Source organism: Oryzias latipes, chromosome 8 (genome assembly GCF_002234675.1).
Source record: "Oryzias latipes chromosome 8, ASM223467v1".
Lineage (NCBI taxonomy): Eukaryota > Metazoa > Chordata > Actinopteri > Beloniformes > Adrianichthyidae > Oryzias > Oryzias latipes.
The window spans coordinates 2,551,293-2,578,049 of NC_019866.2; the positions used below are offsets into that span (position 1 = coordinate 2,551,293).

Below are 26,757 nucleotides of genomic sequence, written 5' to 3' on the forward strand. Positions count from 1 at the left end.
CTTTGGGCACTAACAAAAGACCAAGATCCAGGTGACCGGCGCCGGTACAAACTGTGTCAGGAGGTCAATCATGTATTTTGGCACTAAACCATTTAAAGCTTTATTAAACTGCCTTAGAACCTTAAATTCTATCCGACAGGCAGCCAGTGGAAAGCCCTCAGAACTGGACTGATGTGGTCAAAGTTTGCCTTAATGTGTTTATTAAAATCTAGGTCTGTGTCCAAAAGAGGACACGGGTTTGGAGGAGAAACAACCCGCAGAGGGTTTTTTTTTTTAATTCCCAGAGCTTGAGTGTTCATACCCTAAAATCAAAATAACTAATCATCTCCCAAAGTATAGTTAGGCGAACCTAACTTAACCGTCTCAAGAAACACTCCTAAAACTGGTAATTGGTAACATTGCACATAGAAACTTGTAAAATGTGAAGAAAAAGACGGCAATTACTGTGAAGAAGAATCACATGCAGTGGGCCTCAGTCTACACAAAGCGGCCAGGGTAGTTGGAGAGTTTTACTCCAATACTATTACCTCCCATATCCAAACACATCTGTGTAGTGAAGCAAACACTGTTTATCCACTGAGTTTTTCCACAATTATCCTGAGTTCTGTATTTTCTGTGTCTGATGTAGAGGGCTGCATTGGGTTGGGTCCCGCCGGGTCCCGCGGTCCCAAATCTCGCGGGATTGGGGGGTTTGAATTGTGCTGCGGGTGGGAGCGGGCGGCAAAAAAAACCCCCGCGGGATCAGTGCTGCCATGAATATCTCATGAATATATATTAGAGGACTACGTTGGGCTGTGCAGCTGTTGGATTCTTATGTACTGAAGCTCCGTGAAGGCACCAGGTAGAGACGCCCAATGGCCTCTGTCATCTAACCTGTTGTTGGGGGTGTGCAACGCCCCGCCTCCTAGTGTGTTCTTTAAAGCCTGATACCGTGGTCGCGTGTAGGCGGAGCTACCAGCTAAAGTTATGGTCTGATCGCTGCATGGAGCGATGTGTTTATCAATGCATGGTAGACACCAAGAATGTGGAGAGACCAGGTTTATTATTTTGAAGAGTTCTACTTGGTAATCATGTTTCCATGTTTGAGATCATAAGATCATCCCAGGGAAAGTCTCTGCTTCAACTCCTGCAGTGAAAGCTGCATCTCAATCCGATGCCGTGTTTGCATCTCTCTGACAGAGTTGAAGCCAAAGCCCCTCCCCCGCCTCTGTAACTGCTTTTCCTCTCTACCTGTTCACCTGTTCATATCCTCTGTAGTTGAGAGTTGTTTTTCCCCGCGCTCCCAATGTATTTTACACAGAGCGCAAAATACGGTCATCATAGGTTGACACGATAGTCGGGGCGCTTTAGCGCAGCACAAGGAAGAAAGAGCTGTTACTCTATCTGGCAATACTGCGCGGATAAGGCTGGAGCAGCAGGGACAGGATGTCAATGGATGAAGCAGAAAAGAACCTCAAACGAGCTTCATCCTGAGTCACGCATGGTTCTCAGATCTGCGAATCAGCAAAACTGGAAAAGGCTGACGCTAAAAAAAAAGTATTTTTCTGTCGGGAAAAAATGAATTCATAGATTTTCAGCTCTGTTGAACCATTACAATGTTTTTTTCTCTCCATGAATTCAAATGACTTTGACCTGCATCTTTACCAGCTGGTTCAGCGTGCTTCAGGCTGTCTGTCTGCGCGCGGACACACGCACACTTTTAACCAAACAGGATTTGTGAAAATATATTTAATAATTAAGTTGCACATTACACAAAAGAGGAATGCATGAAAAGATGAGGCTGGAGGAGGGACACGAATCTCTTTAATAATATCAATACAAATACGTTTTTTTTTCCTGCGGGACGGGAGACGATCCAAATCAATGCTTCTCTATTACTGTGCGGGACTAAATTCTCTGAATTTTGTGGGTGCGGGCGGGAGTGGACATACATATTGCGGGTGCGGGCGGGAGTGTAACGCATACGTTGCGGGAGCGGGCGGGATTGGTCAGAAATTCAGCAGGCGCGGGCGGGAGCGGGATGAAGAAAATAGTCCTGCGCAGGGCTCTAGTCTGATGTTTCTGTTTCTTAACACTTTTTCAATCTTTGAAGGTCATTCTGGTCATAAAGGTTATACGGGTTATACAAGGGATACAGGTTCAGTTTACCAGGCTATGTTTCCTGTTTGTAAATATTTGGCCAAATTCAAAGAAGAAATTTTAGAATGTAGGTGTGTTTTTATTTTAAGAACAAGGAACACGGAAAGAAATATCAAAAAAACAAACCCTGGTCATCCTGAGTATTTCCATACCAATTTAATTCATCATATACATGCATTCAATTTTGATTTTTAATAGAAGCTTGAGTCACTTTGGTTTTAAGATGAATAATCTAAATACAGATTAAAATCTAAAAAGGATTTTAGCTGAAATATGAAACAAACTTAACAGTAAACTAGTTTGATGGGGAAAACCTAAACACTTGCTGTATACCAGAAACTAAGAACTAACTGGTTTTGTAGCTGTGAGGTATTTTCCCCTTTGCTCTTACAAATTATTAGCACTAATTGTCTTCTTTGCTTCAAGGTTGGTTCTTCAGATCTATCCCTCTGTCTGGTGTCCAGCTGTCTGCTCTTTGTCCTATGGCTTAGTCACAACTGCCCTAAGGGGTGGATATGGGGCTGCCTGTGGGGGAAAATGTGGCAAACCTGTATGGGGCACATAGAACATTTCTAGACAACCAAAATTGATGCTGCACATTTATTTATGGGTGTGCTGCTGGTGACAGGTTGTAGTAATTACACTACACGTGAGGGTAAGTAAGGGCGAAGTAGGTGAAATGCAGGCATGTTGTGCATATTTTTCATTGTTATACCCCCCCCCCCCCCCCCCCACGATCCTGCATGCTGTGCCTAAATCCTGTCCAAAGAGCCCCTTTAGTGCTGTTCATGTGATAAGTGCACGTTCTTTGCTGCAGCCTGACTGCTAGAAACGAGGAAATTCAACAATCACAGTGTAGCCTGTGTAGACATCCAATGGGTGTCCTACAGGAACTTTATATATTAAGTGCACACCCCGTACGTGCAGCATTTCTGCACGGTCAGTAAAGAGTACTCACTCCTTACCAATTAATGACTAGAGTGTAGCATAAAGAGACGGGACAACAGCATCGTCTGTATGTCAACTTCCATCAGTCTTACCAATACTTTTCTGTCTATACCACACACAAAGGGGTACGTTCCATTTTCATTACATTTCTTAAGGTGGCTATCCGTGCTTCCTCCTCTACACGACCCACCTATGAACCCGGACAACTCAAAAACCTGTTAAACCCACAGGTCCACTCCCCATAAGACATTTCCTGGATCAGGTGTCATCAGTCTATCATAACAAGCAATCACATGATCCAGGTTAGTAGTTTTAAAAAGCTAATCACAGCTTGAGAGCAAACAGGAAGCCCAGCTTTAATCATAAACTTAACATCTGTTGTGCTCTAAACTCATGTTTTCATTGTTTCCTTCCTGTTATTCACAAAAGCGATTCTAATGTGTCCATCATGACAGTTTCTGATCTAATATAACTTTTGTGTGTGTGCGTGGGGGGGGGGGGTCCCACAACACAAACAGTTCTTCATAAATATGATATGAGATGAGAAGAAATGTCGCTTTAGTTAAACTGGTAACAAACCACAAGATAATAGACAAATTAAATGATTCAGTTTGTCACAATTTGACAATAAAAATGCTTAAAAAGTAGCAATAAACATTTTTAATAAAAGCTTAGAAAAAGACAACAGTGTGAAAATACAAGAAGAGTGTTTAACTGGAGTTCTGTTTAAAATATGTCAGAGGTGACTCATTTCTTGGTTGATGTAAGGAGGACAAGTCTGATAGGTAACAGGTGTTAAAGATGCTTTCTGGGTGTGTCTAAAATATGGGGAAACATTCAGTGTATATAAAGTTCTCACAAAGACCAGATTTTGCAACAAAAGACTGCAGACATGGCACTGAAGCTGATCTTTGTGGTGGCTCTGCAGACTCTCTTCATAAAAGGTAAGAACCTCAGTCAGAGCTCACTTTATTACCTAAAATAGGAATATCCAGTGATGTTGACAAATCTAAAACTAAAACTCAATCGCTTATATAAAGAAAGAAAATGTCTGGTAGATGATGGAACTATGGACTACGGCTTCATTCAGAAATAGAGAAATATGCACTGAAAGAATAGAAGGTGTCACATAGAAACATATTTTCTTATAAATAATAATACTGACACTTTTATCTGGATGTTGATTCATCTTAACTTCAAACCTTAAAAAGAAGATTTTTAGTCCAGATGAATCAACTTCAAGACAGCGTCACCTGGATGAATTAAAATCTTCACCAACATCTGAAACCCATGAATATTAGAGAAATGACTTCACTCTCAGGCCCCAATTTCAGAAGTCCGCTCACATTAAGAGCGCAAAGTTGCGCGCGCGCTGAATTGGTGTTTTGCAGCAGATCAGCACAGACTGATGTTGGAATTAGTCTACTGACGCAGGCAGCATTAAAAAAGGATGAGTGCGCTGCGGAAGGTGTGTAAAGACCGGTATGGACAATGTAATCAGCCTTTGAAGATATTTTTATATATTTTTAAAGGGCGACAGTGGCTCAGGTGGTTGAGCGGGTCGTCCAATGATCGAAGGGTTGGCAGTTCGATTCCCCGCTCCCACCAGCCAAAATGTCATTGTGTCCTTGGGCAAGACACTTCACCCTCCTTGCCTTCAGTGTGGCTCCACTGGTGTGTGAATGCGCATGAATGATCCTTATGATGGTCAGAGGGGCCGTAGGCACGAACTGGCAGCCACGCCTCTGTCAGTCTGCCCCAGGGCAGCTGTGGCTACAACCGTAGCTTACCATCACCAAGTATGAATGAGGAGTGTATGAATAATGGACACAATGTAAGCGCTTTGGGTGTCTTCAAAAGCGCAGATAAATCCAATCCATTATTATTATTTTACGCACAAGAGATGCGCCGCTTCTGTGACGCTCAGGGCACCGCAGCGCACTCTGCAGCTGATCAGCCTGTTTCTGCGCTGAAGTGGGCAAACACGCCCTTCATTGAAGATCAAAAACGGAGCAAAGGTGGTGGTAACGGATCTCCATGCGAGCTGCTCTAACGTGCAGAGAATCAGCTCGATGCAGAGCGTGCCCAACGGTGGCGTGAGCGTCCAAGAAAGATGCGCAACTCTTGTGCGTAAAAGATATTAAAACATTTTCAAATTAAATTGACCAGAAGTATCTCGTTTTTTACACTCTTTCTGACGCGCACTGATCTTTATTTATGCTGCCTGTGTCGGTAGACTAATTCCGCCATCAGTCACTCTGTGCATCCACAAAAAAGCAATGTAGCGCGCGCAACTTTGCACTCTTAAGACGCCTCTTACAAATTAGTTCTACCAGTATTTCACTTTCAAACGAGCAAAATAGTAAAGGCCGTGTCACACGAAAAAAGAAGCAAATTGCATTCTAGTGCAAAATATGAAATATATTTAAATGAGATAAAAGCCACCTGGTTCTAGTCAACACATCACAGTTTGGTTCAGTCTGTCCTTTTTGTTTATGCAGCCATAAATAATAAGGCGTGTTCAAGAGTATTTATATTCTGAAATCAAAATAACTTGTTTTCCTTAGTTGAAGACATGTTCATGGCGAACCTTAATTGAATTATCTTAGGGTACACTCGCAAATCCGGTAAGTGGCAATATCGCACAAGAAAGCTAATAAAATGCGAAGTAAAATACGGCAGATGACGAAGAGGAATCACGTACAGTAAGCGGAGCGCACTGACCGCCTTCTGGCACCACGCGAAAGGCGGGGAAATGCGGGTGGGTGTGACAGGCCTAGATGCCACTCAGGGACGCGTCAGGTCCTTCTCGTGGATCTCCCCAACTGCGGCCCCTGTCCAGAAGCCCGTCTTGACCGTTACACACTGCCCCTATGTACAGTTTGCACATATTGTTCGTATGAAAACTGTTTATACGTGAATATTTTTGAAAAAGTGAGAAAAGTTGTGGTCTTTATGTGAAATTCTCACGGATGTATCATGAATGAACCACATTAAAACCACAGAAGTACGAATAAACCACAACACATAAACCCGCACTTCATTGAATTTCTTCACTTCACATTCAGAGCACTGAACAGAAATCACGTCAGCACCATGGTCAGCTCCATCAATGCTTTGTTTTTATTGCACAGTCAGATGGATTCCTCTGGTCAGAACCAGTTCTAAGTCTATCAAATTAAATCAGATGAAGCTGACAGGAAAGCAAACAAAAAACAGAACAGAACTAAAAAACTCAAAGCAATGTGAGCCGAATAAACTGTAAAATATTTTATTCACAATTCAACATATTAGGACGTACATTCCTGACATAACAGCAGTTATTAGATTAGAGGGTTTTGTGAAACCAACTGTTGTTTCCAAATGCTTTTATTCCTCCTGACATCTCATGACAAATTTAACGTTTTCTCCTGAGATGATGTTTGTGTTTATTAGTACAAAAAAAGGACTTTCTGATTTTTATTAAAAAGCTGATCAGAGTTTCATGTCTGTCTTTTCCTGAGTTCTAATTTTTATCATGATAATTATTTATTCTGTTCTAATGGATGTTTACATCGATTTCATTAAAGAATATATACAAATCAGAATTTACTGATAAATACATTGAAATTAACCACCACATCTTAACTGTAGGAGAAAAAATGTTTTATTGAGAAAAACTGACATTTGATAAAATAATGTGTCTTAATTTTGAACATTTAAAAACTGTATATAATCTAAGAGTTTTTGTTTTTTTAGATGTGTACATTTCAGCTTCCATAACATTTTAAAATGTTTTACTATAGAGAAGAAACCTGAGCAGAATCCATCATCTGTCTGAACTTGAAAGCAAAGTATTGGATCCAAAAGGGATCAGTTCTCTCAGCAAACAGCTTCCTCTTTACCAGAAACATAAAGTTTCCAGTTTAACCTGTTTTTCTTTTGCTTCCATTTTCAGAGTCGGTGTCGCAGCTTTCTGGTAAGTTTCTGAGCAGAAAAGCTAACTTAGTCTGTTTCCATTATCAAACTATTCATCAGACACAGATATACAGAGAGGAACAAGAAACAGTAAAAAAAAATCTCAAATATGACATAATTCAAATTTTTAAATACTTTAAAAGGTAGTCTCTTCAAATTTCTTGTTACTGTAGTTTTTTTTTTAGATACAACTTTTCACAAATAGCTCATTCTTTTCATTTTTCCTTGAGCATTCTGCATTTTAAAGGAAGCATGTAAACATTTGATAAAGAAACAAAAATATAAAGATATGAAATGACATATTTATTCTTTTGAGAGTAACTTTCAAGTGTTTGAAAAGCAAATTAAATACAAAAACTTCCCCTCAGGAGGAAAAAAGCTTCCTAATTTGTGAGAGATTTATGAAATCCAGCAGTTTCTGAGTCTACAACAACCAAACCAGTACTTTTCTTTGCAGTTTGTGGTCGAGCAAATCTGAACAACAGGATTGTTGGAGGACAAGATGCTCCTGCAGGGTTCTGGCCTTGGCAGGTCAGTCTGCAGACATCTTCACACTTCTGTGGAGGATCCCTCATCAACAACCAGTGGGTGCTGACGGCTGCTCACTGCTTTCCAAGGTAATCAACAATAGTAGAACAGATCAGTCATGACAGCTTTGGAGCTGATTACTGAGGTCTCCTCTTGTTTTAGTCATGAACAGAAAAGCTGAACAAAGGCCGTGTCACACAGACACTACGAACATTTTCCACCTATTAAATTTCAGTTTTTCGTGATACATGTGTGAAATACTTAAGGTGTTTCTTGCGTTCATCATTCATCAATGTGCACAGATATCTGCCAACGGGTCTTTATGTGAATTCGATTTGAGCTCTTTAAAAGTTTTTGTTGGTTGAGAATAATGCAGTTTACTTTTTATGAAGTTCATATGCAAATATTAGAAAACCTGCTGCAATTGTGTGTGATTTTTGTAAGATGCATGTGCACATTTGTGGCTTTCCAAGACCATTCAAAGTATGCCTAATGGACCTTTCACACATGAACCGTCGATGTTTAACTTTTATATCACGTGTACAGTGCACATAACACATTCAAAATTTCATAATTGATGCACAAATACATTTCAAATAAACAGCACAGTAATCATGCACGCTTCATGTTGGTCCACGTGTTCTCTGCGTGGTTTATTCGTACTTCTTCAGTGGTTCAAACGTGATACATCTGTGAAAATGTCACTTTTCTGACTTTTTCCACAAATACTAACGTATGACCAATTTTCTTCTGTGGAAATTGCAAAATGAACGTAGTGGCTGTGCGACACGGCCTTAACAAACACACATTACATTAGAGCTAACCAGCTTATGAATCCTATTGATTTTGTTTGTAATTTAATGAAAGAACCAGTTGAGAACAATGTCTCCAATCAAACCTCACAAAACGTTTCTGTTTTCTTTCTCAGTGGCAGTGCATCTGGTGTGACTGTAGTTCTGGGTCTTCAAAGTCTGCAGGGATCTAACCCCAACAATGTGTCTCGAACAATAACAAGACTAATCATTCATCCGAACTACAACTCAAATGATAACGACATCGCCCTCCTGCAGCTCTCCTCACCAGTAAACTTCACCAACTACATTTCTCCAGTCTGTCTGTCTGCCACCAACAGCACCTTCTACAGCGGCGTCAACACCTGGGTCACCGGCTGGGGCAACATTGGAAGTGGAGGTCAGTTAGTCATTGAAAGAAAAAGTCAGCTGAGTTCAGGCTTTAGAAACTGTATGTGCAATTCTATAGACCTGTAATCTAAATAATAATGACAACATTCTTTAAACTTGATAGGGATAATTCAGATGCATCTACAGTGATCTGTGACTGCAGCTGTTTTGGAGATTTTACAATTAATCAGAAGCTGTTCTTTCATGGACTACAGATGTTGTCAGTTGATCAATCTTTTTCTTCTCTTAGTCTCCCTTCCTGCCCCACAAACCCTTCAGGAAGTACAAGTACCAATTGTGGGAAACAGACGGTGTAAGTGCAGCTATAGCTCCATCACTGACAACATGGTGTGTGCCGGGTTACTGGAAGGAGGCAAAGACTCTTGTCAGGTGATTCCCCTTTATTTCCTGTTTTCCAGATATTTCTCTGAATTCTTCCTTGAATTAAAATGTTTTCCTCTTGAAGGGAGACTCTGGAGGTCCGCTGGTGATTAAGCAGAACAACCGATGGATCCAAGCAGGAGTTGTGAGTTTTGGAAGAGGTTGTGCTCTACCTAATTTCCCAGGAGTCTACACCAGAGTGTCCCAGTACCAGACCTGGATCAACACCCAAATCATCAGCAATCAGCCGGGCTTTATCGCCTTCACCTCCAATGGAACTGACAGTGACCTCAGTGTGTCGTGTCCAGTAGAGCCACCAATTACTACTACTTTACCAGATGGTAATTATTTGTCATTAAGAGTTTAAAACATTTTGCACTTTTGATGTCTACTAAAAATATTTTGATAAAAATAAATACTAAAACTATTTTACTGAACACAAAAAAAAATGTGTGTACTGGTGGCAACAGGGGTTCTGTTCTCTATTCTCGTCTACTTCTACTCTCTCTCTCTCCTCTATTCTTGATCATTTATTTATCATTTAGTTCTCCATTCATCTGTTTGGTTCAGTGCGATTCATGCACTGTCCCTCCCCAGGAGTGTCTAAAGCACACTCAAAGCACGATCCACTTCCAGATTCCAGTTGGCTCATCCGTGCTCCTGTACCTTAGCATGTACCTCGTCTCTGGCTTGCCTCGACCACCACACCTGGCTGTGGACCCTGTCTCCAGCTCGTCTCATGCCCCCAGCCTCCCCCAACTTTATCTGGATAAAGATCATTTGCTGGACTTTAAATATGTAGTTGTAGAGTTAAATAAGTTGATTCTTTATGAGTTCTGGTAAATCGCCTGTCCGTCCTGGGGGAGGATCCCTCTTTCATGTGGACACCCCTGAGGTTTCTTCGTTTTCTCCGGATTCTTTTTGTTTAGGAGTGTTTCCTTACGCAGAAGGAGGGTCTAAAGGCAGAGATGTCCAGTTCACTTTAGTCTTTTTAGTTAAAGTTTAGTATCATCCTAGTGAATTCTATGCATTTATGATCCTTTTTGATTGTATGTTTACCTTTATAATTACTACGAAGCCCATTGAGACGACTGTTGTTGTGAATTTAGGGTATACAAATAAAATTGAATTGAATTATTAATAAATCCTTAGTAGGTCTTTAATGTTTATGTGTCTTTTCTGCAGCTGTGGTTTGTGGACGAGCCCCCCTGAACTCTCGTGTCTTAAATGGAAGTTCAGTGGTATCTGAAGGTCAGTGGCCGTGGATGGCGAGTCTACAGAAGAATGGACAGCATGTCTGTGGAGGGACTCTAGTTTCTCTGGACTCTGTGCTCAGTGATGCTAAATGCTTCTCAAGGTGGGTAACATCCAAAGGTGAATGTGTTTCAGCTTCAACTACAGGTGGATGAAAGAATGTATTTTTATCCCCAGGTCCTAAAATATGTCATTTCAAAACATGAAGTTTGTTCATGTTTAACATTTGGATATATTATTTGAGTAATATTGTGGATGGGATTTGAAATTAGAGTCTAGTAAACAAACATCTATAGGCAAAAACTAGAAGTGTTGCATTTTTGTCGATATTTTCTGTCATGATTAAACTAAAGTGTTTTCCACAGTCCTCCTGTGGCGTCCAAGTGGACGGTTGTGTTGGGTCGTCTGAAGCAGAATGGATCAAACCCCTTTGAGGTGTCGCTGAATGTGACAAATATCACACTGAGCAACCAGACAGGGTCCAATGTTGCTGTGCTGCAACTCTCCACCCCGCCCCCCCTGAATAATTACATCCAGCCCATCTGTCTGGACAAAGGAAGAACATTTCCTGTGGGAACAACATGCTGGGCTGCAGGCTGGAGTTCTGGACGTGGAGGAAGTGAGTCTACCTTACAGTATAAGTAGTATGGAGTGATATTTTAAGTTGCAAGAGAAAATATTAAATTTTTGCTTTTCAACAATTTTTTATTCTGCTTTGATATATTTTTTTTTGCTTTCAATTTCTTTTTTTTGCTTTCAAAAACTTTTTTGCGTTTGAAAAAAATATTTTTGCGTGCGTTCTGTCAAATCTTGCTTTTGTTCTATCTTTGAATTTGCTAACCTAAGTTTCAGTCTCTGTGTCATATTGACGGTACTCTGAGGCAGACATGGACTTCGTGTCAGTTCTGTTCGTACGGGGTTCTGCCATTTTCAACCATTCTGACCCGTTTCTCTCAGACTAAAACCCAGAAGGAGCAGCAAAGCAGCTAAAATCAAACCAAGTTTTGTATTTATTCATGTCTGTGTAGTGTCCAACGTGTTTAAAACGTCTGCAGCAGAAATAAAACGTCCGAGCTCCGACTCCGTCCAGCCGGAAGAAGTTAAACTTTTAAACATTTGTATCTGAACTATTGTTTTATTTTAATCAATAATTGTTGAAATATTAAGAGAAAATAGCATTTTTATGACTAATATTTCTTCTGTTATATACATTGAGTCTACTGTGGTGAACCATCATTCTTTTGCTTATTATTGCTGTTGATCTGATCCCAAACTCGTGTGCAGCATAAAATAAATAATATGTGCTGTAAATCTTTTATTGTTTAATTTTAACAAACAGATCTAAAAGAAAATCACACTTTTCACTAATAATTTGCTCTGCAGGATTCACAGATCACACAGACCTGTTGATTTAATGTCAGCTGATAAACTTTACAGTTTCAGGAGATCCTCAGCCATAAATTCACAAATCTGACTTAATAAAAATGAACCAATGCCTAAAAAAAAAAAAAAGAAACTATGAATTATTAAAAAAAATTAAAACGTCTTCATCCAAAAAGACAAAAATGAGGGTTAAAAGAGCTGGTTCAGCCTCTGAGCCTGGGGAGCAGACACCATTCATATGGCAATTTTATTGGTTAGAATCTGGACCAATCAGCAGCTGTTTGATGGCAGCTTGGTCACGTCAAACCGAAACTTAACTCAGCAAAGATAGAAAAAAAGTTAGATGAGACAGAAGGCATGCAGATTTCTTTTTGGCGATGCCACTGGCAGTCATGTCACGCTAAGTCGCGCTCAAAGTGGTCAGCAAAATCAAAGAATGGACAAAAGCGAGATTTGACGCAACGCACGCAAAAACATGTTTTGCAAACGCAAAAAACGTTTTTGAAAGCAAAAAAAAATGCTTTTGAAAGAAAAAAAAGAAAGTTGAAAAGCAAAAAAAATTGACAGCAAAATAAAAAATGATTGAAAAGCAAATATTTAATATTTTCACACGCGACATAGAAAGTTTTGTGAGCGACATGGTGACAGAAATATCACTCCATATTTAAGAAAATGCATGATGTCTGAAGAGCACGCAGACATGCTTCATTTGATCACATTTCTACCAAACTTTCAGAAGAAGAAGTTCTGCAGGAGTTCCAAACCTCAGTTCTAGAATGTCCGACTTCAACAGCTGCAAATGGCAGCATTTGTACCGGACGCTTTACCCTTGAACAGGTAAATCATTAGTTGAAGAATTGCATGCATCATTCTTTTGTGATTCCTAACAATTTTCTTCAGATCTGAATGAAATGCTGTGTAACTGAGGTACTTAAACCCTGAGGATCCCATTACCTTTACTTCTAGGTAGTTTTTCTAGGATGTAGGTCAAAGTGGAATCTGGATGAGAACCAGACCTACAAATCTGCTGGATCTGTGCAATAAAACACATTTTTTATTAAAGTGCGCTGAAAATGTACACTTTCAATAAAAAAAATAATTTCATTAAGTAAATGCACTAAAGAGATATTTGTCCAAGAGGTCCGTGCTCAGCTCCATTCTGATGCATCCACCTGCAGACAAATGGAATCCATTAACTTCTTTGTCTTTTGTCTGAGCTGGAATCTGGATCTAAACTGTACGGCTGGATGGCTCTAATAGTGCTCGCCAATTTCGTTACACCGCTAATGTTAGCTTGGGGGTGTGAGGGGCTGTAAGATAGTGGGAAAGAGAATAAACATAGAGCTCTCAGTAAAGGAGAAGGGGAAGTGGGGTTACTCTGCTCTGAAGAAACTGATAGTAAACTATGATAAATTGAAAAAATCCATGATTCTTTGTACTGTACTTCTAGTTTCACATTTTTATTGATTTTATTTGCAGGTGAAGAAAACTTTGATTATGTTACTACTTGCTACAAACCACTCTGAAAATTCAGAACATTTTGAATCTTTTGTTAGAGAATTACATTTTCTACTAACTATTTTCGTAGCTGGTTGTATAACTTATGGTGAGATTAAATTATTAGAAGCAGATAAAAGTAAATGTGAACCGTGATAGTTTACCAATACATTATGATTTCAAATAAGGATCAATACAGCAGCACTGGTGGGTCGTAGACCTCATCTTTATGACATCTCAACACAAACTGCTTCATGTTCTCAGTCAGCCTATATAAGTGAATGAATTGATTAATTTGCCCTTTTAATGGATTTTTCATCAGGGTGACTCTGGAGGCCCCCTCCTGTGTAAGCAGGACGGTTCTTGGTATCAGGCAGCTGTGTTATCATCTACGAACATTTCAAGCAGGAAAAAACGAGCTGTGTTATCATCTACGGCAGTGATGCAGTTTGAAAAAATCAGCCGATTCCAGGACTTCCTGGTTAAGACGGTGGGAACATTCCTGTCTCCTGCCTCAACCACCAACATTACAATTACCACACCGACGACCAGACCTACTACCGGACCTACCAGACCTTATACTAGACCTACTACCGGACCTACCAGACCTTATACTAGACCAACTACCGGACCTACCAGACCTTTTACCAGCCCCCCTTCTCCCCACACGACTACAATGAATGGCTGGAACATTCATCATAAGGTTTTCTTCTACCTTCGTCTCATTTTCCGGACCTTGTGTTCCCTTTTCTCCTCACACGAAAGTTAAACTTCTAATGATGTAAAATCCAAAAATCTCTCCTAAACAAGCTAGCGTTTGACTCCTCCCTCATGGCGTTCCAAATAGGAAGTACACACAGACTTCAAGGGGCCAAATCTTATAGAAATGACTCGGTTATTCCATTTATCAAAATAACCATTCTTGCTCTGATACATCTTTATAACATGTTCTTCATAATCCTTTTTTTCATATTTTTTCTGTAGTTCAAGTTATTGTGGGAGGGGTGTGGCGTTTTCTTTGATTCTTTCAATTATTTGATTTCAAAAAAGCTTTATAAATGAAGATGATCTAAATGTTAGATCAGGTGTTCTGGTCTCAAATGAAAATCCATCCATCCTCCTCTGGATGTTGATTTAGAAAATATATTTTTCTCTTTGGTGTAAAAAGAAAATAAACTTCAAATGCTGCGGTTTCAATCGATTTCTGGTAATTATTTTTAGTTCCGTTCATATTTTCTACATGTTGGGCTTTTTTCTAGGTTTGTTTGTAAATTTAGGTTTTATTAAAGGACAAAGAATCAACTTGTTTCTATGTGTTTGTTATGTAGAGAAACATAAATCGCAATGAAATCAAATTACAGTTGTATTCAAGGTTGGGGGGAAAAATAAATTAATGAAAACTGTCTGGGGTGTCTTTTTATTCTTAAGAAGTAGAAAGACCTTTCAAATGCTTTGATTGACTTTTTAAGGTTTAGTCGTATTTTATTAGAGGTCCATCAGTCTTTGTTTACTCAGACACATGATCTAGTCTTGTGTATCAGGACATCAGGTGGATTTGTTTGTATTTTTTACTGCAGGGACAGATACAGTAGATAAAAAATAATATGACATGCAGCACTTTTGTGTAAGAATAAACCCCTTTCCCTGGAACCGTGTGCCTCCCATCTCTGCATTTTGGGTCCTTCATGCTCACCAGACAGATAAAAAGAATATGACGTGGCTTAAGATGACATACAAATAAAGAACACCACATCGGGTGAAAATGTATGATTTTTAGTAAATTCAGTCTCTGAAGAATCATAAAATAAATTGTATTTCACTTGGCAATTATTTAAACTAGTGTTTGTGTTTAATTTAAAAACCCACTTAGATAAAAATTGCATTTTTTTGTGTTTTTAACATGTTCTTGTGGCACTTTCTGATGATTGAGAACATATTTGTAGAAAATTAAGATTAAAATTGCATTTCCAAGTATTTATTTTAATTGCTGTGAATCAGAAGCAGACATAAAAAGCAGCTTTTGAAAGATCGTGATTATGACGTAAAAAATACGCTGGGCGGGGCCACCATCTCCCTGCTCCACCCCGTTCTGATGCATCCTCTTGCAGACAAATAGATCCATCTACATCTTTGTTTTCCTCGTCTGAGCTGGAATCTGGATCAGAACCGTACGGATGGATAGCTCCGATATCGCTCCCCACTATTGTTGCACCGCTGACGTCAGGTTGGAGGTGTGAGGGGCTGTAAGCAACAGGGATAGAGTGTAAACAAAAGGATGATGGGAAGTGGGGGCAGGCTTACTATGCATCAACAGTCTCGTGCACAGCTCAGGGTAAATTACAAACTCCTGCCGCTCTGCAGAAACTATGTCCTGTGATTGAAAGACCACTGGGAACACTTTTACAATCGATCAGACGATGATCAGAGTGGAACTTTAACTGTTCTCACATGAGGTTTGAACATGTTTGGGTCTCGTGTATGAAAGGTCAACATTCTTTAAAAAAATCTTATCAAATTTTGTTTGACATAAAAAGAAACCTGTTGCCATAAAAACAAAAATTGTTTTCACAGTATTTTGTATGAATTTGTGTTTCAAGTTTTCTTTTCTAATATGGCAAGCACAAATTAATATGATGTAGAAATAAATAAAAGAAGCAGTAAAGCCAGCTGGATGGAAAATGTTCCTGTCATTTAACACATCAGATGACACACTCACATTTATGAGCTGTCCTTTGTTCCACCATCAGCAACGTTTCTACTCCTCATAAAGGCATGCGATGAAAGAAGAGCAGACAAACCTGTCAGATGACTTTTCAATGAGTTTGCAAGAAAAATGTAAAAAAATACTACAATTAATCACAATAAAAGCCTCATGATGACTGTGTGTTTTTATAATTTATTCAAATCTGAGCAGCAGAGGAATTTATGGAAACCTGAAATGGTGAATTCTTTTCAAGCTGTCATGATCTGATCAAGGCGGACCCAGATTCTGCAACCCGGAAGGAAGAGGCAGGTAGGTAAAAGCAATGAGTTGTATCACTAGAGGAGACATCACGTGGTTCCTCATGGGAGGAGAGCACCGCCATCTTGGTGAGGTCCAGTCACTGCTGCAGTGAATGCATGTCAACACATTTTTTGCATAATACCAGTTCATTGTTTGGGTTTCAACTGCCAAAATCAGAGAACTGAGTCCATGAAGGAGGAAGGTATATCATTTCACAGGTAGGTACTATAATTTTTTTCTTTTAATGCTGCAGGGGCTTCATTAATCATACACGTGTTGACATTCATGATGCTGCAAGGCTGTTATCAACATGCTGCATGATGTTCGTATAATTTGCTGTCAATATGAATGTACATTTTATTTTGCTAAACTTGTATACAGCATACTAGGCTATTATAGTCTTCTTTCTCTTTCGGCTTTTCCCATCAGGGGTCGCCACAGCGAATCATCCTTTTCCACCTCACTCTATCATGAACATCATCTACCCTAACATTAGCCAACTTCATGTCCTCTGTTAAGACATCCATATATCTCCTCTTTGGCCGTCCTCTTGCCCTCCTGCCAGGCAGCTCCATCTCCAACATCCTTCTACCAATATATCCACTATCCCTCCTCTGAACATGTCCAAACCATCTCAGTCTGGCTTCTCTGACTTTGTCGCTAACACAGGCAACATGAGCCGTCCCTCTGATGTACTCGTTCCTTATCCTGTCTAACCTGGTCACTCCTAAGGAGAACCTCAACATCTTCATCTCTGCTACCTCCATCTCAGCCTCTTGTCTCTGTCTCACTGCTACCGTCTCTAACCCATAGAGCAGAGCTGGTCTCACCACTGTCTTGTACACCTTTCCTTTGAGTCTTGCTGACACTCTTCTGTCACACAACACTCCTGACACTTTCCTCCACCCGCTCCAACCTGCCTGCACTCGCCTCTTCACCTCTTTTCCACACTCCCCATCACACTGAACTGTTGACCCCAAGTACTTAAACTCCTGCACCTTCTTCACCTCAGCCCCCTGTAACCTAACGCTTCTACCTTGATCCCTCTCGTTCAGACACATGTATTCTGTCTTACTACGACTGACCTTCATGCCTCTTCTTTCCAGAGCAAACCTCCACCTCTCTAGCTGTTCCTCCACCTGCTCTCTACTCTCACTGCAAATTACAATGTCATCCGCAAACATCATTGTCCAGGGAGATTCCTGTCTTACCTCATCTGTCAGCCTGTCCATCAACATAGCAAACAAAAAGGGACTCAAAGCTGATCCTTGGTGTAGTCCCACCTCCACCTTGAACTCCTCTGTCTGACCTACAGCACATCTCACCACCGTCATACTTCTCTCATACATGTCCTGAACTACTCTGACATACTTCTCTGCCACTCCAGACGACCTCATACAGTACCACAGCTCCTCCCTCGGCACCCTGTCATACGCCTTCTCTAAATCTACGAACACACAATGCAGCTCCTTCTGACCTTCTCTGTATTTTTCCATCAACATCCTCAAAGCAAAATGTTGATGGATACTAGGCTATTATAGTAATATAGATTTATACATTTCTGACTCAGAGACTGAACTTTTCTTGCAGGTTTCCAATGGATTCAGACTTAAGGAAAAAAAAAAAAAATATATATATATATATATATATATATATATATATATATATATATATATATATATATATATATATATATATATATATATATATATATACACCTATATACCAGGACAAGAACTGGAGACAGCCTGGAAAGTGAAGGTGACAGTGGTGCCTGTGGTAATTGGAGCACTCGTGGCAGTAACCCCCAAGCTGGAGGAGTGGCTACAACAGATACCTGGAAAGACCTCAGACCTCTCAGTCCAGAAAAGAACAGGAACAGCTAAGATACTGCAGGACCCTCAAGCTATCAGGCCTCTGGTAGAGGACCCCAGCTTGGAGGAGAAACCACCCGCGGAGGGTGAGAGGGGCGTTTTTTTTTTTTATTCCTAAAGCTTGAATGTTCATACTCTAAGATCAAAATAGCTAATCTTCTCCCAAAGTATTTCATAGTTAAGCGAACCTAATTTAACCGTCTCAGGAAACAGTCCTGAAACTGGTAAGTGGTAATTTTGCACATAGAAACTTTTTCAATCTTTGAAGGTTATAATAGTTACAAAGGTTATACGGTTCATGTTTACCAGGCTGTGTTTCCTGTTTGTTAAAATTTGGCCAAATTGAAAGAAGAAATTTGAGCATGTAGTTGTGTTTTTATTTTAAGAACAAGGAACACGGAAAGGAATTTCAAAAAAACAACCCTGGTCATCCTGAGCATTTCCATACCAATTTAATTCATCCTAAACATGTAGTCAATTCTGATTTTGAATAGAAGCTTGAGTCACTTTGGTTTTAAGATGAATAATCTAATACAGATTAAAATCTAAAAAGGATTTCAGCTAAAATATGAAACAAACTTAACAGTAAACTAGTTTGAAGGGGAAAACCTAAACTATTGCTTTATAACAGAAACTAAGAACTAACTGGTTTTGTAGCCGTGAGGTATTTTCCCCTTTGCTCTTACAAATTATTAGCACTGATTGTCTTCTTTCTGCAAGGCTGGTTCTTCAGATCTATCCCTCTGTCTGGTTTCCAGCTGTCTACTCCATGTTCCATGGCTTAGTCACAACTGCCCTAAGGGGTGGATATGGGCTGCCTGTGGGGGGAAATGAGGCAAACCTGTTTGGGGCACATAGAACATTTCTAGACAACCAATGAGCCCTTAAGGTAAAATTGCTGCTGCACATTTATCCATGGGTGTGCTGCTGGTGACAGGTTGTAGTAGTTACACAACACATGTGGGTAAATGAGGGCGAATTAGGTGAGATGCAGTCATGTTGAACAGATTTTTCATTTTTATACCCCCCCCACCCCATCCTGCATGCTGCACCCAAATCCTGTCCAAAGAGCCCTGTATAGTTCCAGTGTTAAGTCCTCAGTTTTGACGCTCCTGCAGCTCTCCTCGTTATCCAACGATCCAATAAAAATCCACATTCCAAAAGTAAAATAGAAAAATCTTTAATTCCTTTTCTTCAGGTTGAAAAATGAACAATAATCCACAGTGAACTTAAGGGAAAACACAAATAAATATATAGAAAATATCCAAATTAACGAGAAGAACTTAGCGAGGTCAAAAAACTGTTTGACTCCATTCCAAAATTGAGACTGACATGCATCTGCTGCGTAAACCACAGAGTGAAACCCCTACTGGCTATAAACTGAATAACACACCGAATGCAAAATGGTCATCTCTGGCATTAAGGCTCCTACACTACCGGCCCCTAATTGTTATCACACCCTTTGAAACGATTACTTAATGTACTAATAAACTTAAATAAGCACTTCTTACAAACAAAAAAACATGCATCTAGCACCTATTCAAACATTTACATTCTCATTAGTGCTCATGCTTACTCATCAGACTCCACAAGAAGACACAACTTAGTTATTGGTCGACAAAGTTCATTGGTCTTAGTCTTCACTTTCACTTGTCCAACAAAAACCTTGCCTATCAGGAAGGGTTTGCACGACTCTTCCAAGCGGCCAGGATTTCCTGGGTGAGGTGTCATCTATGATGAGAACCACATCTCCCACATGAAAGTTCCTGCTAGGTGTAGCCCACCTTGGACGTTCCTGAAATGGGTGAGGTATTCCTTACACCAGCGTTTCCAGAATATGTCCGCCAGGTACTGAACTCTACGATTTACGTACAAATCGTTTCTTTCAAAAATCCCTGGAGGCAGCTCAGGTTTGGTCTTAAGCAGCAACAGATGGTTAGGTGTGAGGGCTTCAAGGTCGTTGAGGTCGGTAGAAGCTGTCGTTATGGGCCGACTGTTTATGATCGATTCTGCCTCACAAAGCAAGGTATGAAGACTGTCCTCGTCGAAAATTTGCTCATTCACAGTGGTGTTCAGAACTTTCCTCACTGAGCGGATTAATCTTTCCCAGCTTCCACCGTGATGAGAACCTGAAGGAGGATTGAAGTGCCACTGGATGTTTTTCTGTTGCAAATCCTTTGTGATTTTGCTGATATTCCACTCTTTGATTGATCTCTTTAACTCATTGTCAGCTGATCTTTAGTTTGTGTCATTGTCCGAGTACATTTCTTTCACCTGTCCTCTCCTAGCGATGAACCTTCTGATTGCATTGAGGCAAGCGTTAGTGTCCAGTGATGCAGCCTCTTCTAAGTCCACAGCTCGAATGGCTAAATACGTAAATATAACACCATATCTTTTGACTTGAGTTCTCCCTCTTCTTACCAGAAATGGGCCAAAGTAATCAACACCAACTCTGGTAAATGGAGGGTTGTGAGGAATGACTCTGCATCTTGGTAAATCTGCCATAAGTTGTTTACCACATGAACCATACATCCTCTTGCAAATTATACATTCAGACAAAACTTTCCTTATAGCACCGTGAGCCCCTGGGATCCAGAACCTTTGACGCAAAGTGGCCAACATGCGATTTCTTCCAGCATGTCCAGTGCTATGGTGAATGTGTCTCAGCAGAAGTTTTGAGATGTATGACCCTTTTGGTAGGATGGATTGATGCTTTGATTCATATGGCATTGCAGAATGCCTTAACCTTCCTCCAACTTTTAGTACATCCTCTTGCAGAATTGGGTTCAACTTGAAGAGAGGGTTACTTTTCTTCAAAACTGTGCCATTCCTTAATGCTGATACATCATCTTTGAATGTTTGCCTTTGACAGTATTTCACAATCTCTGTCTCTGCTCTTGTCAGATCATCAAAAGTCAAAGGAGTTCCATTGCAAACATTTTTATGGAGGTTGGTTGTCTTCAATTCAGTTGAAGCACTTGAATCCTTCTTGGTTTTTATTTCTTTTGGCAAGTCTTTCAACTTCAGGAACCAGGCCACTGCACGCTTAAGTTTATTCCAAGATGAGTAATAGGTCATCAGTTTGTCCATGGCTGTATGGTATGTGTTTGAACTGCTCTCTTGACCTCTGGATCAGTGTGATCCAACACTTCCGGAGCAGGGTTTTTGGGCCACTGTGACTGATCATGGCATATGAAGTCTGGTCCTGTCAGCCAATCTTGATTGTGTTGGCAGCATACCCTGCCACACCCACAAATAAAATGGCGGTAACCTCCCCCCATTATTGCACACTTTCTTTTTAATTTTATTTCCGATTCTTTATTCTTAAATAAATGCACACATTTCTTTGAATTAAAATATACATTTATTATCTATTTTCAATCATTTCTAGCACATGCACATTTGTTTAGTTTACTTATTTTGGTTTGTTTAATTAATGTCACCTGTTTTTGAGTTGCCAGTGCTGAGGGAGCTACTGGTCGCTACGGGTGTGGCTGAGGTTCTGCTCCTGGAGCTGTGCTGGGAGGACTGGCAATGGAGAAGATCAAGTCTTCACAGCCTTTAAATACTCCAGTCAGGTAATTGGGCAGGCACCATCTACAGGAACCTCCAGGGGAGAAACTAATGGACTTATTTAATGTTTATTTGGTTTGCTTCTGTTGGTCATTATTCATTTTGTTCCACTTTTGATGATTTTTTTCTTCCAGGAGACCAAGTTTTGTGTTTAGTCTTGTCTTTATAGTCTTTGTTGAATGTCTGTGTAGTCATGTTAGTCCCCCCCCCCCCCCCATGTTTCTCAAGTGGTCTGATCAGCCACTATATATGTTCCCCTGTTGTGTCTTTGGGTAGGTCAGTTTGTTTCTGTTACTTGGTCTGTTCATTTGGTTAAGTTAAAGTTATTGCCTGAGTTATTTTTGTTTCTGTCGACCTCTTTTAAGGGCCCAGTTTGGTCATCTTTTTACATTTTTTGAGAAAATTAAAACTTTCATTTTTGATCAATTTCTGTTGTCCTCTTTGGCTGCTTGATCCCTCACATTGATGTTTCAGAAAAGCATCCACTGTTAGTCCTCTAGACACAACACAAACAGTTCTTCATAAATATGACATATGATGAGAGGAAATTTCACTTTAGTTAAACTGGTAAAAAACCACAATATAATCTTCTTTCTCTTTCGGCTTTTCCCATCAGGGGTCGCCACAGCGAATCATCCTTTTCCACCTCACTCTATCATGAACATCATCTACCCTAACATTAGCCAACTTCATGTCCTCTGTTAAGACATCCATATATCTCCTCTGTGGCCGTCCTCTTGCCCTCCTGCCAGGCAGCTCCATCTCCAACATCCTTCTACCAATATATCCACTATCCCTCCTCTGAACATGTCCAAACCATCTCAGTCTGGCTTCTCTGACTTTGTCGCTAACACAGGCAACATGAGCCGTCCCTCTGATGTACTCGTTCCTTATCCTGTCTAACCTGGTCACTCCTAAGGAGAACCTCAACATCTTCATCTCCGCTACCTCCATCTCAGCCTCTTGTCTCTGTCTCACTGCTACCGTCTCTAACCCATAGAGCAGAGCTGGTCTCACCACTGTCCTGTACACCTTTCCTTTGAGTCTTGCTGGCACTCTTCTGTCACACAACACTCCTGACACTTTCCTCCACCCGCTCCAACCTGCCTGCACTCGCCTCTTCACCTCTTTTCCACACTCCCCATCCCACTGAACTGTTGACCCCAAGTACTTAAACTCCTGCACCTTCTTCACCTCAGTCCCCTGTAACCTAACGCTTCTACCTTGATCCCTCTCGTTCAGACACATGTATTCTGTCTTACTACGACTGACCTTCATACCTCTTCTTTCCAGAGCAAACCTCCACCTCTCTAGCTGTTCCTCCACCTGCTCTCTACTCTCACTGCAAATTACAATGTCATCCGCAAACATCATTGTCCAGGGAGATTCCTGTCTTACCTCGTCTGTCAGCCTGTCCATCAGCATAGCAAACAAAAAAGGACTCAAAGCTGATCCTTGGTGTAGTCCCACCTCCACCTTGAACTCCTCTGTCTGACCTACAGCACATCTCACCACCGTCATACTTCTCTCATACATGTCCTGAACTACTCTGACATACTTCTCTGCCACTCCAGACGACCTCATACAGTACCACAGCTCCTCCCTCGGCACCCTGTCATACGCCTTCTCTAAATCTACGAACACACAATGCAGCTCCTTCTGACCTTCTCTGTACTTTTCCATCAACATTCTCAAAGCAAAAATGGCATCAGTGGTGCTCTTACGGGGCAAGAAACCATACTGCTGCTCACAGATCTCCACCTTCTTCCTAAGCCTGGCTTCCACTACTCTTTCCCACAGCTTCATTGTGTGGCTCATCAACTTTATTCCTCTATAGTTGCTGCAGTTCTGCATGTCACCCTTGTTTTTAAAGATCGGGACCAGAACGCTTCTCCTCCATTCCTCAGGCATCTTCTCATTCTCTAAAATCCTATTGAACAACCTTGTTAGAAATTCCACTGCTGTCTCTCCTAGGCACTTCCATACCTCCACAGGTACGTCATCAGGACCAACGGCCTTTCCGCTCTTCATCCTTTTCAGAGCCTTCCTAACCTCATCCTTTCCAATCTCTGCTACTTCCTGCTCCACAACAACCACATCTTCCTCCCTTCTTTCCCTGTCATTTTCCACGTTCATCAGCTCTTCAAAATACTCCTTCCATCTTTTCTGTACACTCTCTTGGGTTGTTAGCACCTTTCCATCTCTGTCCTTAATCACCCTTATCTGTTGCACGTCCTTCCCATCTCTGTCTCTCTGTCTGGCTAGCCTGTACAAGTCCTTCTCTCCTTCCTTTGTGTCTAACCTGTCATAAAGCTCATCGTAAGCTTTCTGTTTGGCCTTTGCCACCTCTCTCTTCACTCTACGCTGCGCTTCCTTGTACTCCTGTCTACCTTCCTCAGTCCTTTCTACATCCCACTTCCTTTTAGCCAACCTCTTCCTCTGGACGCATTCCTGTACTTCCTCATTCCACCACCAAGTCTCTTTACCGTCTTTCCTCTTTCCAGATGACACACCTAGCACCTTCCTACCTGTTTCCCTGATAATCTCTGCTGTAGTTTCCCAGTCCTCTGGAAGCTCATCCTGACCACCCAGGACCTGCCTCAACTTCTGCCTAAATTCCTCACAAGTTTCTTCATTCTGTAGCTTCCACCACTTGGTCTTCTTTTCTGTTTTCCCTATCTTCTTCTTCCTGACCTCCAGAGTCATCTTACACACCACCATGCGGTGCTGTCTGGCTACACTCTCTCCTACCACCACTTTGCAGTCATTAACCTCTCTCAAATGACCTCGTCTACATAGGATGTAGTCCACCTGAGTACTCCTACCTCCACTTCTGTATGTCAATCTATGTTCCTCTCTCTTCTGGAAGTAAGTGTTGACTACAGCCATTTCCATCCTCTTCGCAAAGTCCACCACCATCTGTCCCTCCAGATTCCTTTCCTTCACACCAAACCTGCCCATCACCTCCTCATCACCTCTGTTGCCCTCACCAACATGCCCATTAAAGTCTGCTCCAATAACAACTCTCTCTCCTCTGGGAAAACTCTCTATGACCTCATCCAACTCACTCCAGAATCTCTCCTTCACTTCTAACTCACAGCCAACCTGTGGCGCATACCCACTGGCTACATTCACCATCACCCCTTCAATTTCTAACTTTAGGCTCATCATCCTGTCTGAGACTCTTTTCACCTCTAGAACACTGTTTACAAACTCCCCCTTCAGAATCACTCCTACCCCGTTTCTCTTCCTATCAACACCATGATAGAAAAGTTTGTATCCTCCTCCAATACTACGTGCCTTGCTGCCCTTCCACCTTGTCTCCTGCACACACAGTACATCTACCTTCCTTCTCTCCATCATGTCTGCCAGCTCTCTGCCTTTCCCTGTCATTGTGCCAACGTTAAGAGTCCCTATTCTCAAACCTATGTTCCTGCCTTTTCCCTTCTCTCTCTGGCAACGGACCCTTCTGCCTCCCCTCTTTCTTCCACCAACAGTAGTCAAATTTCCACCGACACCCTGTAGGTTAACAGCATCGGTGGCGGTCGTTGTTAACCCGGGCCTCGACCGATCCGGTATGTCTAAAGTGTTGTGGATGATTCGCATGGTTATTTTGGCAATTTTTACGCCGGATGCCCTTCCTGACGCAACCCTCTCTATTTATCCGGGCTTGGGACCGGCACAGAAGTTACTGGCTTGCAACCCCTGTGGCTAGATTAAAAAAAAAAACCACAATATAATAGACACATTAAATGATTCAGTTTGTCACAATTTGACAATAAAAATGCTTAAAACATAGCAATAAATAGTTTTAATAAAAATTTGGAAAAAGACGACACTGAAAATGCAAGGAAAATGTTTAACTAGAGTTCTGTATAAAATATGTAAGCAGTGAATATTTCTTGGTTGATGTAAGGAGGACCAGTCTGACAGGTAACAGGTGTTGAAGATGCTATCTGGTTGTGTCTAAAATATGGGGAAACATTCAGTGTATATAAAGTTCTCACAAAAGACCAGGCATGGCTCTGAAGCTGATCTGTTTGCTGGCTCTGCAGACTCTATTCATAAAAGGTAAGAACCTCAGTCAGAACTCACTTTATTACCTAAAAGAACATTCAATGATGTTTACATATATAAATAAAACTAAAAACTTGATTGATAAAATAAAGAAACAACTACAAAGTCGATCATTGACCTACTGCCCAGGGTGTCTTGATGCCACGTGTACTGATGGACACCCTTGAGCTCGATCATGGTGTTCATTATGGACAAACTATGATGAACACAGAAGTCCAACAACAAAACACAGCTCTGGGTCAGATCAGGGAGACCATTCAAGCCCCTCCAGGTGACACTGTCATTGCCCACGTGGGTTCTGAAGTCCCCAAGGGGGACAATGGAGTCCCCCGTTGGGGCACTTTACAGTCCCCCTTTGAGAGACACTAAAAAAAACTGCTGTTCGGCTTGTAACCTAAAACCACAGTCAGAAAACTGCCCCCCACCCGAAGGCGGAGGGACATGACCCTCTCGTCCACCGGGGTGAACTCCAATACTTGGGGGGTGAGATGGGGGCTCTAGAGGAAGTCCACAGCAGCCCCCCGTCTCTCACCATGAGCAACTCCTGAATGGTAGAGTCCAACCTCTCTAAGGACTGAGTTTCTTTACTATCTATACCACACACACAACAATCCATTTCATTTTCATTACATTTCTTAAGATAGCCGTCCGAACGTTCTCCTCTACACGACCCCCCCATGAACCCGGAAAACTCAAAAACCAGGAAAACCCACAGTACAGGTCCTCTCCCCATAAGACATTTCTTGGAACAGGTGTGATCAGTCTATCATAACAAGCAATCACACGATCTGGGTTAGTTGTTTTAAAAAGTTTGTTCTGCTCTAAACTCATATTTTCATTGTTACCTTGATATTATGATAAGGATGACCAGTCTGACAGGTAAAAGGTGTTAAAGATGCTTTCTGGTTGTGTCTAAAATATGAGGAAACATGCAGTGTATATAAAGTTCTCACAAAGACCA

At 41.1% G+C, this 26,757-nt stretch overlaps 2 protein-coding genes across 2 annotated transcripts; both read left to right on the plus strand.

Annotated features, from left to right (window-relative positions):
• The first annotated feature begins 3,659 nt into the window (after positions 1 to 3,659).
• LOC101157699 (mast cell tryptase-like) lies at positions 3,660 to 9,936 on the plus strand. The gene is made up of 7 exons (XM_023957928.1): positions 3,660 to 4,031; positions 7,025 to 7,045; positions 7,502 to 7,661; positions 8,501 to 8,763; positions 9,004 to 9,143; positions 9,220 to 9,475; positions 9,806 to 9,936. Exons 1-7 carry the CDS (start codon positions 3,980 to 3,982, stop codon positions 9,934 to 9,936), a joined length of 1,023 nt encoding a protein of 340 aa, XP_023813696.1. The 5' UTR covers positions 3,660 to 3,979.
• A 387-nt stretch (positions 9,937 to 10,323) lies between these two features.
• Positions 10,324 to 14,579, plus strand: LOC111947730 (transmembrane protease serine 9-like). Its single transcript, XM_023957299.1, has 4 exons — positions 10,324 to 10,491; positions 10,754 to 11,007; positions 12,508 to 12,608; positions 13,591 to 14,579. Exons 1-4 carry the CDS (start codon positions 10,400 to 10,402, stop codon positions 14,035 to 14,037), a joined length of 894 nt encoding a protein of 297 aa, XP_023813067.1. The 5' UTR covers positions 10,324 to 10,399; the 3' UTR covers positions 14,038 to 14,579.
• The last annotated feature ends 12,178 nt before the right edge of the window (positions 14,580 to 26,757 follow it).

Bases quoted from the DNA above. Each gene is read 5' to 3' on its own strand.
- LOC101157699 (XM_023957928.1), top strand. From the start codon at position 3,980: ATGGCACTGAAGCTGATCTTTGTGGTGGCTCTGCAGACTCTCTTCATA. The intron at 7,046-7,501 runs GTAAGTTTCTGA...TTTTCTTTGCAG, and splicing joins GTCGGTGTCGCAGCTTTCTG to TTTGTGGTCGAGCAAATCTG. The intron at 9,476-9,805 runs GTAATTATTTGT...CCTGTACCTTAG, and splicing joins TACTACTACTTTACCAGATG to CATGTACCTCGTCTCTGGCT.
- LOC111947730 (XM_023957299.1), top strand. From the start codon at position 10,400: ATGGCGAGTCTACAGAAGAATGGACAGCATGTCTGTGGAGGGACTCTA. The intron at 10,492-10,753 runs GTGGGTAACATC...TGTTTTCCACAG, and splicing joins GATGCTAAATGCTTCTCAAG to TCCTCCTGTGGCGTCCAAGT. The intron at 12,609-13,590 runs GTAAATCATTAG...ATTTTTCATCAG, and splicing joins GACGCTTTACCCTTGAACAG to GGTGACTCTGGAGGCCCCCT.